Source organism: Microtus pennsylvanicus, chromosome 14 (assembly GCF_037038515.1).
Source record: "Microtus pennsylvanicus isolate mMicPen1 chromosome 14, mMicPen1.hap1, whole genome shotgun sequence".
NCBI lineage: Eukaryota > Metazoa > Chordata > Mammalia > Rodentia > Cricetidae > Microtus > Microtus pennsylvanicus.
This window is the reverse complement of record NC_134592.1, coordinates 31,725,872-31,739,136: the sequence shown is the minus strand read 5'-3', so window position 1 is coordinate 31,739,136 and position 13,265 is coordinate 31,725,872. Positions and strand designations below refer to the sequence as shown.

The 13,265-nt window shown below is 46.1% G+C and overlaps 1 protein-coding gene across 2 annotated transcripts; it reads left to right on the top strand.

Annotated features, from left to right (window-relative positions):
• The first annotated feature begins 4,226 nt into the window (after window positions 1–4,226).
• LOC142834617 (acyl-coenzyme A thioesterase 5-like) lies at window positions 4,227–12,981 on the top strand. Of its 2 annotated transcripts, none has more exons than XM_075947394.1 (3): window positions 4,227–4,680; window positions 6,072–6,274; window positions 12,669–12,981. In XM_075947394.1, the coding sequence occupies exons 1-3, from the start codon at window positions 4,227–4,229 to the stop codon at window positions 12,849–12,851; spliced, it is 840 nt and encodes a 279-aa protein (XP_075803509.1). In that variant the 3' UTR covers window positions 12,852–12,981. The 2 variants fall into 2 exon arrangements, with proteins under 2 accessions (XP_075803509.1, XP_075803508.1); XM_075947393.1 differs by lacking the exon at window positions 12,669–12,981 and adding an exon at window positions 6,866–7,969 and having other exon boundaries at window positions 4,359–4,680.
• Window positions 12,982–13,265: the final 284 nt, after the last annotated feature.

Here is a 13,265-nt window from a genome sequence, read left to right as displayed (position 1 = left end):
CTGAACACTTAAGATTTTGTTGCTTCAAAATTTCATAAAGTATTATTTAGCTTAATTACACCACTAATTTTAACAATGACAAATATGTTTATAATAATGATATCACTAGATACAAATAGTTCCTATATAATAAGCAATTCTTGAGCCCTTGTATTCATGATTCTCCTATTCTCCAGTCTCTGGAGTGCTGGGATTGTTGTCCCATGCCACCATGTCTACCTTCTCTAATTCTGTTCCCGCCCCACACCAACAGATTTTTCTCTAAGAGTATGTGTGTGTCTGGTACCCTCAGAGGCAGACTAGAACATCAGATACCTTGGAACAGGAGTTACAGGCAGCTGTAAGCTGTCTGTAGACACTGGGAAGTGAATCTAGGTCCTCAGCAAGCGCTCTTAACTACTTAGCCACCTCTCCGGCGCCACCTAGTGTACTTTTTAATTAATTTACTTTTTTATGTATGAGTGTTGTGCCTGCATGAATGTCTGCACCATGTGCCTCTGGAGGCAAGAAAAAGGCATTGGACAGAGGAGCACGGGACAGAAATCTCAAGGTCCAAATCAGGAGCAGAAGGAGACGGAGCACGAGCAAGGAACTCAGGACCGCGAGGGGTGCACCCACTCACTGAGACAATGGGGATGTTCTATCGGGAACTCACCAAGGCCAGCTGGCCTGGGTCTGAAAAAGCATGGGACAAATCCGGACTAGCTGAACATAGAGGACAATGAGGAATACTGAGAACTCAAGAACAATCACAGTGGGTTTTTGATCCTACTGCACGTACTGGCTTTGGGGGAGCCTAGGCAGTTTGGATGCTCACCTTAGGAGACCTGGATAGAGGTGGGCGGTCCTTGGGCTTCCCACAGGTCAGGGAACCCTTATTGCTCTTTGAGCAGATGAGGGAGGGTGACTTGATTGGGGGAGGGGGAGGGAAATGGGAGGCGGTTGCGGGGAGGAGGCAGAAATCCTTAATAAATAAATAAATAAATAAAGAAAGAAAGAAAGAAAGAAAGAAAGAAAAAAAATAAAACCAAAAAAAAAAAATAAATAAATAAATAAAAGGCATTGGAGCGTTTGCAACTAGAGCTGCTACATAGGTCCTGGGAATCAAACCAGGGTCCCCTGAAAGAGCAGCCGATGCTCTTAACCGTTGAACCATCTCTCCAACCCTGGTCATCTTTGGTTTGTTTGGTTGACACAGGCTCTCTCTATGTAGTCCTGAGTGTTCTGGAACTCTCTATGTAGACTAGTCTGGAAATCACAGAGATCCACCTTCCTCTGTCTCCTGAGAGCTGGGGTTCGAGGTGTGTGCCACCATCCCTGGCTCCTGGTGACCCATTGTAAGTAAGCAGTTCCTGATGGTTTTTCCCATCAAAACTAAAAAACAGGGGCTGGAGAGATGGATCAGGGATTAAGAGCACTTCCTGCTTTTCCAAAAAATGGGAGTTTGGTTCCCAGCACCCATGTTGGGGGCTCTGTGAGTTCAAGGCCGGACTGATCTACATAGTGAGTTCTAGGCCAGCCAGGGCTACATACTGAGGCCCTGTCTCAAAAAAATAAATAAATAAACAAACAAAAAATTGGAAAAGGTAGACTCAGAGACTCTGTTGTGGGAACACTCAAGTGTGTTCTAATAAGGAATATGCCATATGAGAAAAGGCATTGTTATGATTGTTCTGTCTCTTTAAGAGACAAGCCACGCCCATTCCATGCAGCCTCTCCCCCCCCTTGCCATCTTGGCTCTCTCTCTGGTCCCTTCTCTTTCCCCCCTCTCCTTTCTCTCTCTCTCTCTTTCTCTCTCTCTCACCCCCTTCTCCCCTTTTTCCCTTCCACCTCCATAACCCACCTAATAAATATTTAATTCTATTTTGTACGATGTGCTTGTCTGTGTGCCTCCCACCCGCCGCCTGCTCACATAGCTCGCCGGGGCTTGCTGGGACCCAGCCCGCCGACACATGGTCACCTTGGTTTGTGGACCTGCCACCACCAGGACCCCGCAGCAAGCTGCCATGACCCACAGCAACACCATAACAGGCATTACATTGGCATTAAATGTATGTCATTGGACAGAAGAGGATGCACCTTCAAGGTCTGTGGGAAAAGGGTGACATGACTTATATTTGCATACATTAGAAGACTGATACCTTGTAAAAGACCCACATGTATACCTGGAGAAAGCAAAGAGCTCCGCTGCAAAGGTCGTGTCCACCCCTGTCACTTCATGGCACTTTCTATCACCCACGATGTGAGGAGGTAAGAGTCCAGAAAGGCTGTCTTCTGCACAGCTCTTGGGGTCCCTTCTTCATGGACATGAGGATGGAGCAGCCGCTGAGCAAACCCACGGAGCAATCCTCTCTATGGGAGAATCAGGAAAGGGGCTAGAAGTCCACTGTCCCAAAAACCATTCTGAAAAATTAGCTGGATCTTGTGGAGGCATTCTCGCAATTGAGGTTTCCTCCTCTCCCATGACCTTAGCTTGTGTCAAGTTGATAGAAGACATCCCATGTCTTCCTCCATCACTCTTCACATTGCTTAGTGAGGCGGTGTCTCTGATGAACGCAGAGCACATTGAATGCAGCTGGTCTAGCTGACCAGCCCGACTTTATACAAGATCTAAGGATCTGGACTCCATTCCTCAGGCTCGCTCATGACCTTAGCTTGTGTCAAGTTGATAGAAGACATCCCATGTCTTCCTCCATCACTCTTCACATTGCTTAGTGAGGCGGTGTCTCTGATGAACGCAGAGCACATTGAATGCAGCTGGTCTAGCTGACCAGCCTGACTTTATACAAGATCTAAGGATCTGGACTCCATTCCTCAGGCTCGCTCAGCATTGCTTTCCCCGCTCAGCCACCTCTTCAGCCCCTCGGGAATTCTCTGTGGTCTATGGTGCAGTCTGTGACAAGGCAGCACCGTGGAGATGCTGGGCAGCATCCCCTCTCCTTGCTGACATGCTCAGCCAAGCAGAGGCAAGACTGTGGGATGAGAAGAGTTAAGCAGAAGTGCTCCTTATCTCCTGAACTAAACTTCCCGGAACTAGCCACACTGAAGTTATTGATGCTCATTCAAACTCCTGCAATCGTTGGATGCGCAGAGCCAAAAAGATCTTGCACTACCTTTAGCCTCCTTTAAACACCTCCCTGTTTAACCTAATATCTAGCCTGTGACTGTTAGATGAATCCTTTGGCAACATACAGACCCCCCCAGCTTCTACCCACCACATGTGGCGAGAACACCATCGGGCAGCACCTGAGGCCAACAGTAGCTAATTCCCTGATGTCAGGTAACCTGCCCACTGAAGCCTGCATCAGACTATCTTAAAGAGGCCTTGGTCCATGACGTTCTTTTGTTAGCATAAGAACTTAACGGAACTGCTACCATGTTGGCGCAAGGTTTGCAGACAACCTGAGTCTGCATTCTGGGGAGGGATTAATCTTAGGGTTCAGGAAAACAAACAACTACAAAGCCTTCCTTTTTGAAGTGAGGGCTGACTGTCTGCATGGACACTAGTTGCAGCTGCGACTATTCCTCTACCCCTTGAGGATCTCAGTGAAGCACCAAGCCTTTTTAGCCACCCCTCCCCACACCCTTTTAAATGTTACTACAGTATCTACAAACTTCTTAAGTGGCCCAGTCCCTTAAACACCTATTTCCTGCCAAGACTGATAAAACCCAAGACCTATGTCTCAGTTGAGTTGGAAAATCTCTGTCTTTCTAGGCTGGGGGCGCTCTGGCTGGGTGTTATCTCAAGTTAGCCCATTGAGCTGTCCTTACAATTCTTTTTCAGATAAGGTCCCTGCCTTCAGTTACTTACCATGCCAGGCCATTCATTGACTTCAGGCTGGGCAGTCTGACCCCATAGGCTTGGCTCCAGCATGCGGAAAGTCTACCAGTCTACCCAGGTAAGGAAGGTTCAAGGCTCAGATTCTGATAATAATCATTTTAAAGTATCCTGGGGGTACTTTTGCAAAACTATTGTTATGGGAACAGTGACCTTTTCAAATCACTATCTGTACCTGTATTTCAACATCATCTCAGAAAACATAACCATTACTATTGGTTAGTTATTCTGCCTACAGGCCACAGTATCCCAAAAAAAGTACAGAGTTTCGCACCCCGATTGCCAGAGCTCACAAGCAGGACGAAGGGTTCCCTCATTATCACCGACTCCAGAGGCTGAGAGACTGTATTCATCACACAGCATTATCATTTTTCACGGTGTGAGGAAGATGCCAACTATAAGCCTGGAGCCCGCGGGCCACAGCTGCTGGGACGAGCCGCTGAGCATCTCCGTGCGCGGCCTGGCCCCCGAGCAGCCCGTCACGCTGCGCGCCGCCTTGCGCGACGAGAAAGGCGCGCTCTTCCGCGCCCATGCGCGCTACCGCGCCGACCCCCACGGCGAGCTGGACCTGGCGCGCGTCCCCGCGCTGGGCGGCAGCTTCGCGGGGCTCGAGCCCATGGGGCTGCTCTGGGCCATGGAGCCCGACCGGCCTTTCTGGCGCCTGATCAAGCGCGACGTGCAGACGCCCTTCGTGGTGGAGCTGGAGGTGCTGGACGGCCACGATCCCGACGGCAGGCGGCTGCTGGCGCGGGTGGTGCACGAGCGTCACTTCATGGCTCCCGGAGTGCGGCGCGTGCCCGTGCGCGAGGGCCGTGTGCGCGCCACCCTCTTCCTGCCTCCAGGTGAGCAGCCCTCCCTCGGGGAGCCCGGGATGCTTCAGAGGTGCTTTGTCTGGGTGCCTTCTTCTTTCGGCACTCTCCACGGGGCCCTTAGAGATCAGTGGCCCCTGGAAAAGCCTTTCTGACTTGGCACTCAGGCTGGGGTGAGTTCTGAACTGAAGGTCACTTCAGGAGCAGCATCTCAAGTTATTTTAGGCAAGCAGAGACCCATGAACTGGAAATCCTCTCTGTGATAATAAGACCCGCGGGTGGTTGAGCACCGGTTCACGTTTGGCACTGATTGCCCTGGAACAGTCTTTCAGACAAGCTTGGCCTTCCCATGCACTGGCCAACTTTCTAACTTGCAGAACTCGAGTTCTATTCCGAGTCTGGAATCTGAAAGCGTGAACGTGCAGAGCCATGGAGCTTTGTTTCTTGGGTGATGCTGAGGTAACTCTTTCCTAGAGGGAAAGAAAAACAGATTTGAGAGGGACTTCAGTTCAGCAACTCACAGAGAGCTGCCCTAGGGGATTTGGTCAATTGTTTCTCATCCCTTTGAAATGTGGACAGAGATGGCAGGTCTGAGGATAAGGACATGGCACTTCCTATACAACAGTTAGAACTTAGGTTTGCAAGTTCCAGTGGCTTGGAAGTGATGTTGAAAACAGAGAAAGTGCTTCCTTAGGTAAAAATCTTTACATATTTAAGTAGTAATAAGCAAACATCCAAGAACTCAAAGTTTTCCATAATAAAAGGTCTCTTTCGTGGGAGGTTATTGTCACTGGCCTCATGGCCAATTGTGTTTCCCTCCCAATCAGAACTCTGGTTTTAAAGTTCAGATTTTCCTGAGGACCATGGATGCTTCCTTCTGAGTGAGCTTCACAACCATTGTAAAAATGCCTCTTCTTCCTTCTGTATACTTCTGACAGCTTGTCATCGGTTAGGCTGTCCTCATTCTCCCCATTGCCTGACAGTCCCCTGAGATTGCCCACCATCCCTGTCATACTGGATTCTGACCTTGATTGGTGAACCCATATCTGTATCTGTGAACCACCACAAGCCCCCGAGTAGAGCTCCACTTTGGAAAACTGCCAGAATGCCCTTTGATTGTGGCAGTTTCACCTCCAGGGTACTGTGTGGCTCAAATCACTGAGTGTGTTTGTGGCATCTAAGAAAACAGCTCAGGCAAGGCGGTGGTGGCGCACGCCTTTAATGTCTGTACTACAGGGGCAGAGGCAGGCGGATCTCTGTGAGTCTGAGGCCAGCCTATTCTACAAAAGCTAGTTTGAACGAGGCCCCAAAGCTACAGAGAAACCCTGTCTTGAAAAAACCAAAATAAAATAAAATAAAAAAGATATCAAGACATCTGAACACTAAATCTGCAAAGAAGGGTTGTTTTTGTTTTTCTTTCTAAGGAAATGGACCCTTTCCTGGGATCATAGACCTTTTCGGAGTTGGAGGTGGCCTTCTGGAGTATCGAGCAAGTCTGCTGGCTGGGAAGGGCTTTGCTGTCATGGCTCTGGCTTATTATAACTACGATGATCTCCCCAAGAGCTTGCGCACTGTCCACATGGAGTACTTTGAGGAAGCTGTGAACTGCCTGCTCAGTCACCCTCAGGTTTGCTGTTAGAGTATTTCAATTTAAATTTGGGGTCCTAAATGCCTCCTTGAGTCAAAGATGAATTTGCGACCCAGTAGCTTGGAGAGCTAGGAAAACGGTAAAGCAACTGCGAAAGTCCGTGACTGTGAAGTCGCAGAACGGATAGGGAACGGTTTTAACGAAAAAAAGGGGACAAGCCTCATTCTGAAGACTCAAACATTATCTGCTGTTAATTGTCTAGATCGGTCTAGCAATTGTGATGTTGTAGACACGTCAGTACCCATCACTGCTTAGGAGCCAGAACATAAATACAGAGAGAAATTAATACGGATCCAGAAGCTTCCAAAGCACCTTCTGTTTTGTTTATATACACCTGAACATGATTTTATACACACAAAAATACCAGGCAAAGAGCAAAGCAGCTATTTAATAATCGCAAACAAGGCATGACCTCTGACTTCTCACTGGAGAAGCATGTAGACTCTGAGCTTCCCAGATGCCCAGTGACCCTACCAAAGTCAGGATGGTAAAGTCACAGTCAGGATCAGGGCCACTGTCCGACGTTTATGTGGGCTCAGTCTCCTTCTTTTCTGTCTGTGTTTTTCTCAGGTAAAAGGTCCAGGAGTTGGGCTGCTTGGAATTTCCAAAGGGGGTGAACTTGGCCTTGCTATGGCCTCCTTCCTGAAGGGCATCAAAGCAGCTGTCTTCATCAATGGCTCTGTGGTCGCTGCTGGGAGCACCATAAACTACAAGGATGAGACTATCCCTTCCGTGTCTTTTCTGCCAGATCGAATGAAAATGACCAAAGATGGCCTTTTGGATGTTGTGGAAGGACTTCAAAGCCCTTTGGTAGACACGAAGAGCATCATCCCTGTGGAAAGGTCTGACACCACATTCCTGTTCCTTGTGGGTCAGGATGACCACAACTGGAAGAGCGAGTTCTATGCCAATGAGATCTCCAAACGCTTACAGGCCCATGGGAAAGAGAAGCCCCAGATCATCTGCTACCCAGAAGCAGGACACTTTATTGAGCCCCCTTACTTCCCTCTGTACAAGGCTGGCATGCATATCATTGTGGGTACTAATATCACCTTTGGGGGGGAGGCCAAGCCTCATGCCATGGCCCAAGTGGATGCATGGCAGCAACTCCAGACTTTCTTCCACAAACACTTGGGTGCTGAAGAGAGGACGATCCCAGCAAAACTGTGACTTTTATTTAAGTGTTATTTAACATCTCTAAGGCAGGTTTCTTCTGGGAATAGCCTCCACTCTATGTGTGTATGTGTTTATCTTTTATATAAATGTAGAGGTTCTCCCCCCAGTTTCTTTTAACAAGCTGGGAGGGGAGTGATTGTGCAGAAAATGTAAGGTGTGAAAAAGCTGATCTCTTGCCTTGGCTCAGTCTGCAGGTGACAAGAGCTATAGCTCTGAAAGAAAGGCTGAGTCACCATTTCTGGAGTTCAGTAATTATTTGCTAAAGGGCTGATTAAAAAATAAATGATTACCCACTGTTTAAACAAGCATCGACAGGGGCTGGAAAGATGGCTCAGCAGTAAAGAGCACATACTGCTTTTATAGGACTTAAGTTTGGTTCCCAGCGCCCGAAGCAAGCAGCTCACAACTGACTGTAACTCCAGCTCCAAGAGACCCAGAGCTCTCTTCTGATCTCCTGGAGGACCCGAGGACCTGTACACACACACACACACACACACACACACACACTCATAAATAAAAATACATGGTTTTGAAAGCGTAAACAATTATCGTAGTCTGTGTTGGAATATCGTGTGGATCCCACTGACTGCAGATTTATACATGCGGACCTTTTCATGTCGTCACCTCTGCACAGTACTCCACAATTACCAAGACAGCATTCATGCTCTAGTGCACATTCTATGTGATCTACAAGTAGATTAAGTTATGTGTATGTCATCGGAAAGTCCTATTCTGTATGAGACCTGTTAGCCAGTGCAGACTTGGCATCTGTAGTGATCCCAGCAATTCCTTATGAATACCTGTGGATATCTCTCACATCAAATGTGTTCTGATATCAGATGTGTGTTTCTTCTTTTAGGATGTAAGTACTGCTGTGGTCCTGCCGCAGCCTGGGCTCAGGTCCTGAGATGGGGAAGGGGCGTCGGCACAAAGAAATCAAATGTCCAACTACCAAGTTTCACACAAGTGGCTGGCCCGTAACGCTCACGCTATCTTTATTTATAGTTCAAAAACAAACATGTTTTCCCACCCTCCATGATTCACCTCCAGAAAAACATCCAAATAAGTTTTCCATCTTTTACATCGAAACAACTTTTAAGCCAGAAAACAATGTTCAGCATTTTGTTAGCTTGGCCAGATATTGAGCCAGACGCATGTTGTCCTTACAAAGCTAAAAGGACACAGGCACACATTGTCAAGAACTACAGTATCATTCAAAGCTTAACCAAGCATATTACAGAAATAGGGGTGCTTTGCCATAAGCTGTTCGCATCCAGGATCTTGTCTTTCTACTCCCTGATGGCTAAGCGTTCAAACTAATATGGGGGGCTTTTTTCATCACACCAGCATATCAGACTCTTCTCTGACTTGTCCCTGAGTTCCTTCTACAAATAGGTTATATGTCGGTGTGTAGTGTGTGTTTGAGCATTTGCACACGTGTTCATGCATGGAGATGAATACCTGGGTGCGTCGTGGTGCATGTGCATATATACACACGTCCATGCGTCCATGTGGAGCCCTGGAATCGACATCCCATGTCTTCCTCCATCTCTCTTCACATTGCTTAGTGAGGTGGTGTCTCTGATGAACGCAGAGCGCATTGATTGCAGCTGGTCTAGCTGAACAGCCCGACTTTATACAAGATCTAAGGATCTGGACTCTATTCCTCAGGCTCGCTCAGCATCGCTTTCCCTGCTCAGCCACCTCTTCAGCCCCTCGGGAATTCTCTGTGGTCTATGGTGCAGTCTGTGACAAGGCAGCACCGTGGAGATGCTGGGCAGCATCCCCCCTCCTTGCTGACATGCTCAGCCAAGCAGAGGCAAGACTGCGGGATGAGAAGAGTTAAGCAGAAGTGCTCCTTATCTCCTGAACTAAACTTCCCGGAACTAGCCACACTGGAGTTATTGATGCTCATTCAAACTCCTGCAATCGTTGGATGCGCAGAGCCAAAAAGATCTTGCACTACCTTTAGCCTCCTTTAAACACCTCCCTGTTTAACCTAATGTTCAGTGTAACAGGAAGGCTGCTCATTTTTCCCAGCCTTTTAGCCCCAAAATAACCACACAGAAACTGTATTAATTAAATCACTGCTTGGTCCATTAGCTCTAGCTTTTTATTTGCTAAGTCTTACATCTTAATTTAACTCATTTCCCTTAATCTGTGCATCACCACCAAGAGGTGGCCTATCAGGAAAGTTTCAGTATGTCTATCTCCACTGGCACCATGGCATCTCCTCTGATCCACCTTTCTTTCTCCCAGCATTCAGTCCAGTTCTCACTGTCTACCTAAGTTCTGTCCTGTCAACAGGCCAAGGCAGTTTTCTTTATTCATTAATGGTAATCACAGCACAGAAGGGGGACTCACAAATCACCTACTCTTTTCTGTTTAAATAAAAAGGAAGGTTTTAACTTTAACATAGTAAAATTACATATAACAAGTATCAAGAAAGAATTTTAGTTACAATATTTATATATTCTTTATCTTTTATATTAACTAAAGAAAACTATAACTATAAATTCTTCAACTCTATCAAACACTCCAGAAGGATATGATATTACCTAAGTAAACAGGAAGTGCATTGTAAGCAACTTCCAAAACTCTAGAATTGACAGAGACATCTCACTGCCTGGACAGTCACCCAAAGTTCCTCTGTACCATTGGGACATCCATCTTCAGCGTACTGTCCCAAATTATCCAGCAGACTTTTCCATGAGGCAGAAATTTTCAAGGACAGGTCTGCCTTTATTGGCAGTTTGCCAGTTACTTTCTTCTGTATCCTGAAGAATGTCTCGCAGATTCTTTTATGACACAGGAACCCTAAAGGATCATCTCATCTTTAGGCAAGTTCAGCAGTCATTTCTCTGTAGATCCTGCATATCCAGTTCATCTAACAAACTCCATAAGGAGTCTCCTTGATGGCCATCTTCCTCTTGAATTAGATTTGTGCTGCCAGGAACAGATGTGTCTTACTGTCATGAAAAGTCCTAATTTTTTTAAAACAATTAAATGCCATATACTGAAGGTCTCTAAAAGATTTAAATAATACCCAACTAACTAAATTATATCTCTATATATCTAGAAAACCTAACTAACATGATTACAGTCTTGACTATTATAGATGACTATTAATTAACCTATATTTCTCAAATATACATTACATTTTAAAATGAACTATACAAAAAATACCTTAATCAAGGGCAGAAATATACATTTACAGTATAACAAAATTTACCTTAAATTTGTATCAACAAACCAAGATCCATACCAAAGCAAATTATTCATATCTATATCATATCCCCCTTAAAATGTAAACAAACATTTGAAAACAATATTTGGGAATATGGGCATAGTTTTGTCTATACTGCTTTCTGCTGATTGGATGCACTGTTAATCAGGTCTTTTTTTTTTAATTGATTTTTATTGAGCTCTACGTTTTTCTCTGCTCCCATCCCTGCCTCTCCCCTCTCACAGTCAACCTTCCTCCAAGGAACCCATGCTCCCAATTTATGCAGGAGATCTTGTTTTTTCTACTTCCCATGTAGATTAGATCTATGTAAGTGTCTCTCAGTGTCCTCATTCTTGTCTAAATTCTCTGGGATTGTGGATTGTAGGCTGGTTTTCTTTGCTTTACGTTTAAAAACCACCTATGAGTGAGTACCTGTGATAATTGTCTTTCTGTGTCTGGGTTACCTCACTCAGAATAATGTTTTCTAGCTCCATCCATTTTCCTGCAAAATTAAAGCTGTCATAAGTCCCTGCAACAGGACCTACCATGAACTGATAAATGTCATTTACTTAGGAAACAATACAGGAGTTATAGGAGGCTAAAAGTGAGGAAAACCAAGGCAGGGATGGCTGTGGAAGAAAGAAAATCATTCAGTGTGAACAAGGATATAAGAGGCCATGCCTGAAGAGCAGCAGAAGCGAGTGTTGGCGGGAAGAGCCTGCCTGTGCATGGGGCAAAGCCTGCCTGCCTGTTAGAGGCAGAAGAGCAGCTGTCTGGGAGCTTATGGTGTTGTAAACATTACAATGAAACCCTCCTCACTGGTCCCACATAGAGCCATGGCCTGGCTCTACAATCATGAAATTGTGTAACTTCAGTAACCCTGTCTCCACTCTCCGAAGCCCGTCAGTGTTGTTTTGTTTGTTTGTTTGTTTTGTTTTTTTTGGGTGGTATTTTCGAGACAGGGTTTCTCTGTAGCTTTGGTGCCGGTTCCGGAACTAGCTCTGTAGACCAGGCTAGCCTCGAACTCCCAGAGATCCGCCTGCCTCTGCCTCCCGAGTGCTGGGATTAAAGGCGTGTGCCACCACCGCCTGGCATGTCAGTGGTTTTGAATAAACTGTTTTTCCCCTAAACACCCTCTTTTAGAAAACAATTCTTAATTTGAATAATAAATTTTTTGTTTGAAGCATCTCCCTCTTCTCCAGTACATGCATCTTGAACTCTTACTCATAACCAGAATCTTACCTCAGTTTACTGTGATGCTTGCTGGATGATCTAAACCCATGTGAATGTAGTGCCCAGCACTGTAAATACATCACAGATGAAAAGAAAACATTTTCCTTAAATGTCCACATTCTTCCATTGACAAACTCATGCTCAGGAATGTACCTATTATTTTTCATTTCAAGCTTCATGTAGACCACGGTGTTGAGAAATACTCCTTTACACTGTGTGAAGATGTGATAATGTGACTGGTTTAATAAAAAGTGGAATGGCCAATAATCTAGACAGGAAGAGCCTTGGTGGTACTCTGGGACAGAGAAGTCTGGGGGAAGAGGAAAGGCAAGAGTTGCCAGTCAGACACAGAGGAAGCAGGTATCCAAGCACAGAATACAGGTATCCAAGTCACGTAAAAGAATGTGGATTAAAAGATGTGGCTTCCTGTAAGTTATAAGAACTAGTTAGGAAGGAACAAGCTTAAGCTGAGGCTAAGCATTTATAACGACTGAGAAATCTCTGTGTGGTTATTTGGGAGCTGGCAGGTGGGACAGAGAAAGACTACTTACACTGTGGGACTTAGCACTGAGTCTCATCTCACCACTAAGGATTTGAAGAGACCTAATCACCTTTCAAAACCCGGATGGTGCAGAGTGAGAGTCAGGCTCAGGGCCACCCTCCATCCCTAGGTTGGCACCACTAACTGCCCTACCCTCTAGATGCACTCGTTCCCTTTCTTTTCTCTCTCTTTCTTAGGTCAAGGGACCAGGAATTGGCCTGCTTGGGATTTCCAAAGGGGCTGACCTCTGCCTCTCCATGGCCTCTTTCCTGAAAGGCATTACAGCGGCTGTCATAATCAATGGCTCTATGGCCAACGTTGCTGGAACATTGCACTACAAGGATGAGACCCTGCCCCCTTTGAGTATGAATGTAAATTGAATCAGAGTGACCGAAGATGGCCTTCGAGATATTTTGGAAGCCCTGAATTGCCCTTTAAAAGGCCCTGATCAGAAGAGCATCATCCCTGTGGAAAGGTCTGACTCCACCTTCCTGCTCCTTGTGGGTCAGGATGACCGCAACTGGAAGAGCGAGTTCTATGCCAATGAGATCTCCAAACGCTTGCAGGCCCATGGGAAGGAGAAGCCCCAGATCATCTGCTACCCAGAAGCGGGGCACCGTATTGAGCCCCCTTACTTCCCTTGGTTTAAGGCTTCCTTACGTGTCACTTTTAACATGCCTGTCGTCTTTGGCGGGAGCCCAGGGCTCATTCCATGGCCCCGGTGGATGCATGGCAGAAACTCCAGAGTTCCTTCTATAAACATTTGGGTTCTGAAGAGAGGACAATCCCAGAAA

Excerpts from the sequence above, each read along its gene's own strand:
- LOC142834617 (XM_075947393.1), top strand. The coding sequence starts at position 4,455 with ATGGGGCTGCTCTGGGCCATGGAGCCCGACCGGCCTTTCTGGCGCCTG. Across the intron at positions 4,681-6,071 it reads CACCCTCTTCCTGCCTCCAG|GAAATGGACCCTTTCCTGGG; the intron begins GTGAGCAGCCCT and ends TTTCTTTCTAAG. Across the intron at positions 6,275-6,865 it reads GCCTGCTCAGTCACCCTCAG|GTAAAAGGTCCAGGAGTTGG; the intron begins GTTTGCTGTTAG and ends TGTTTTTCTCAG.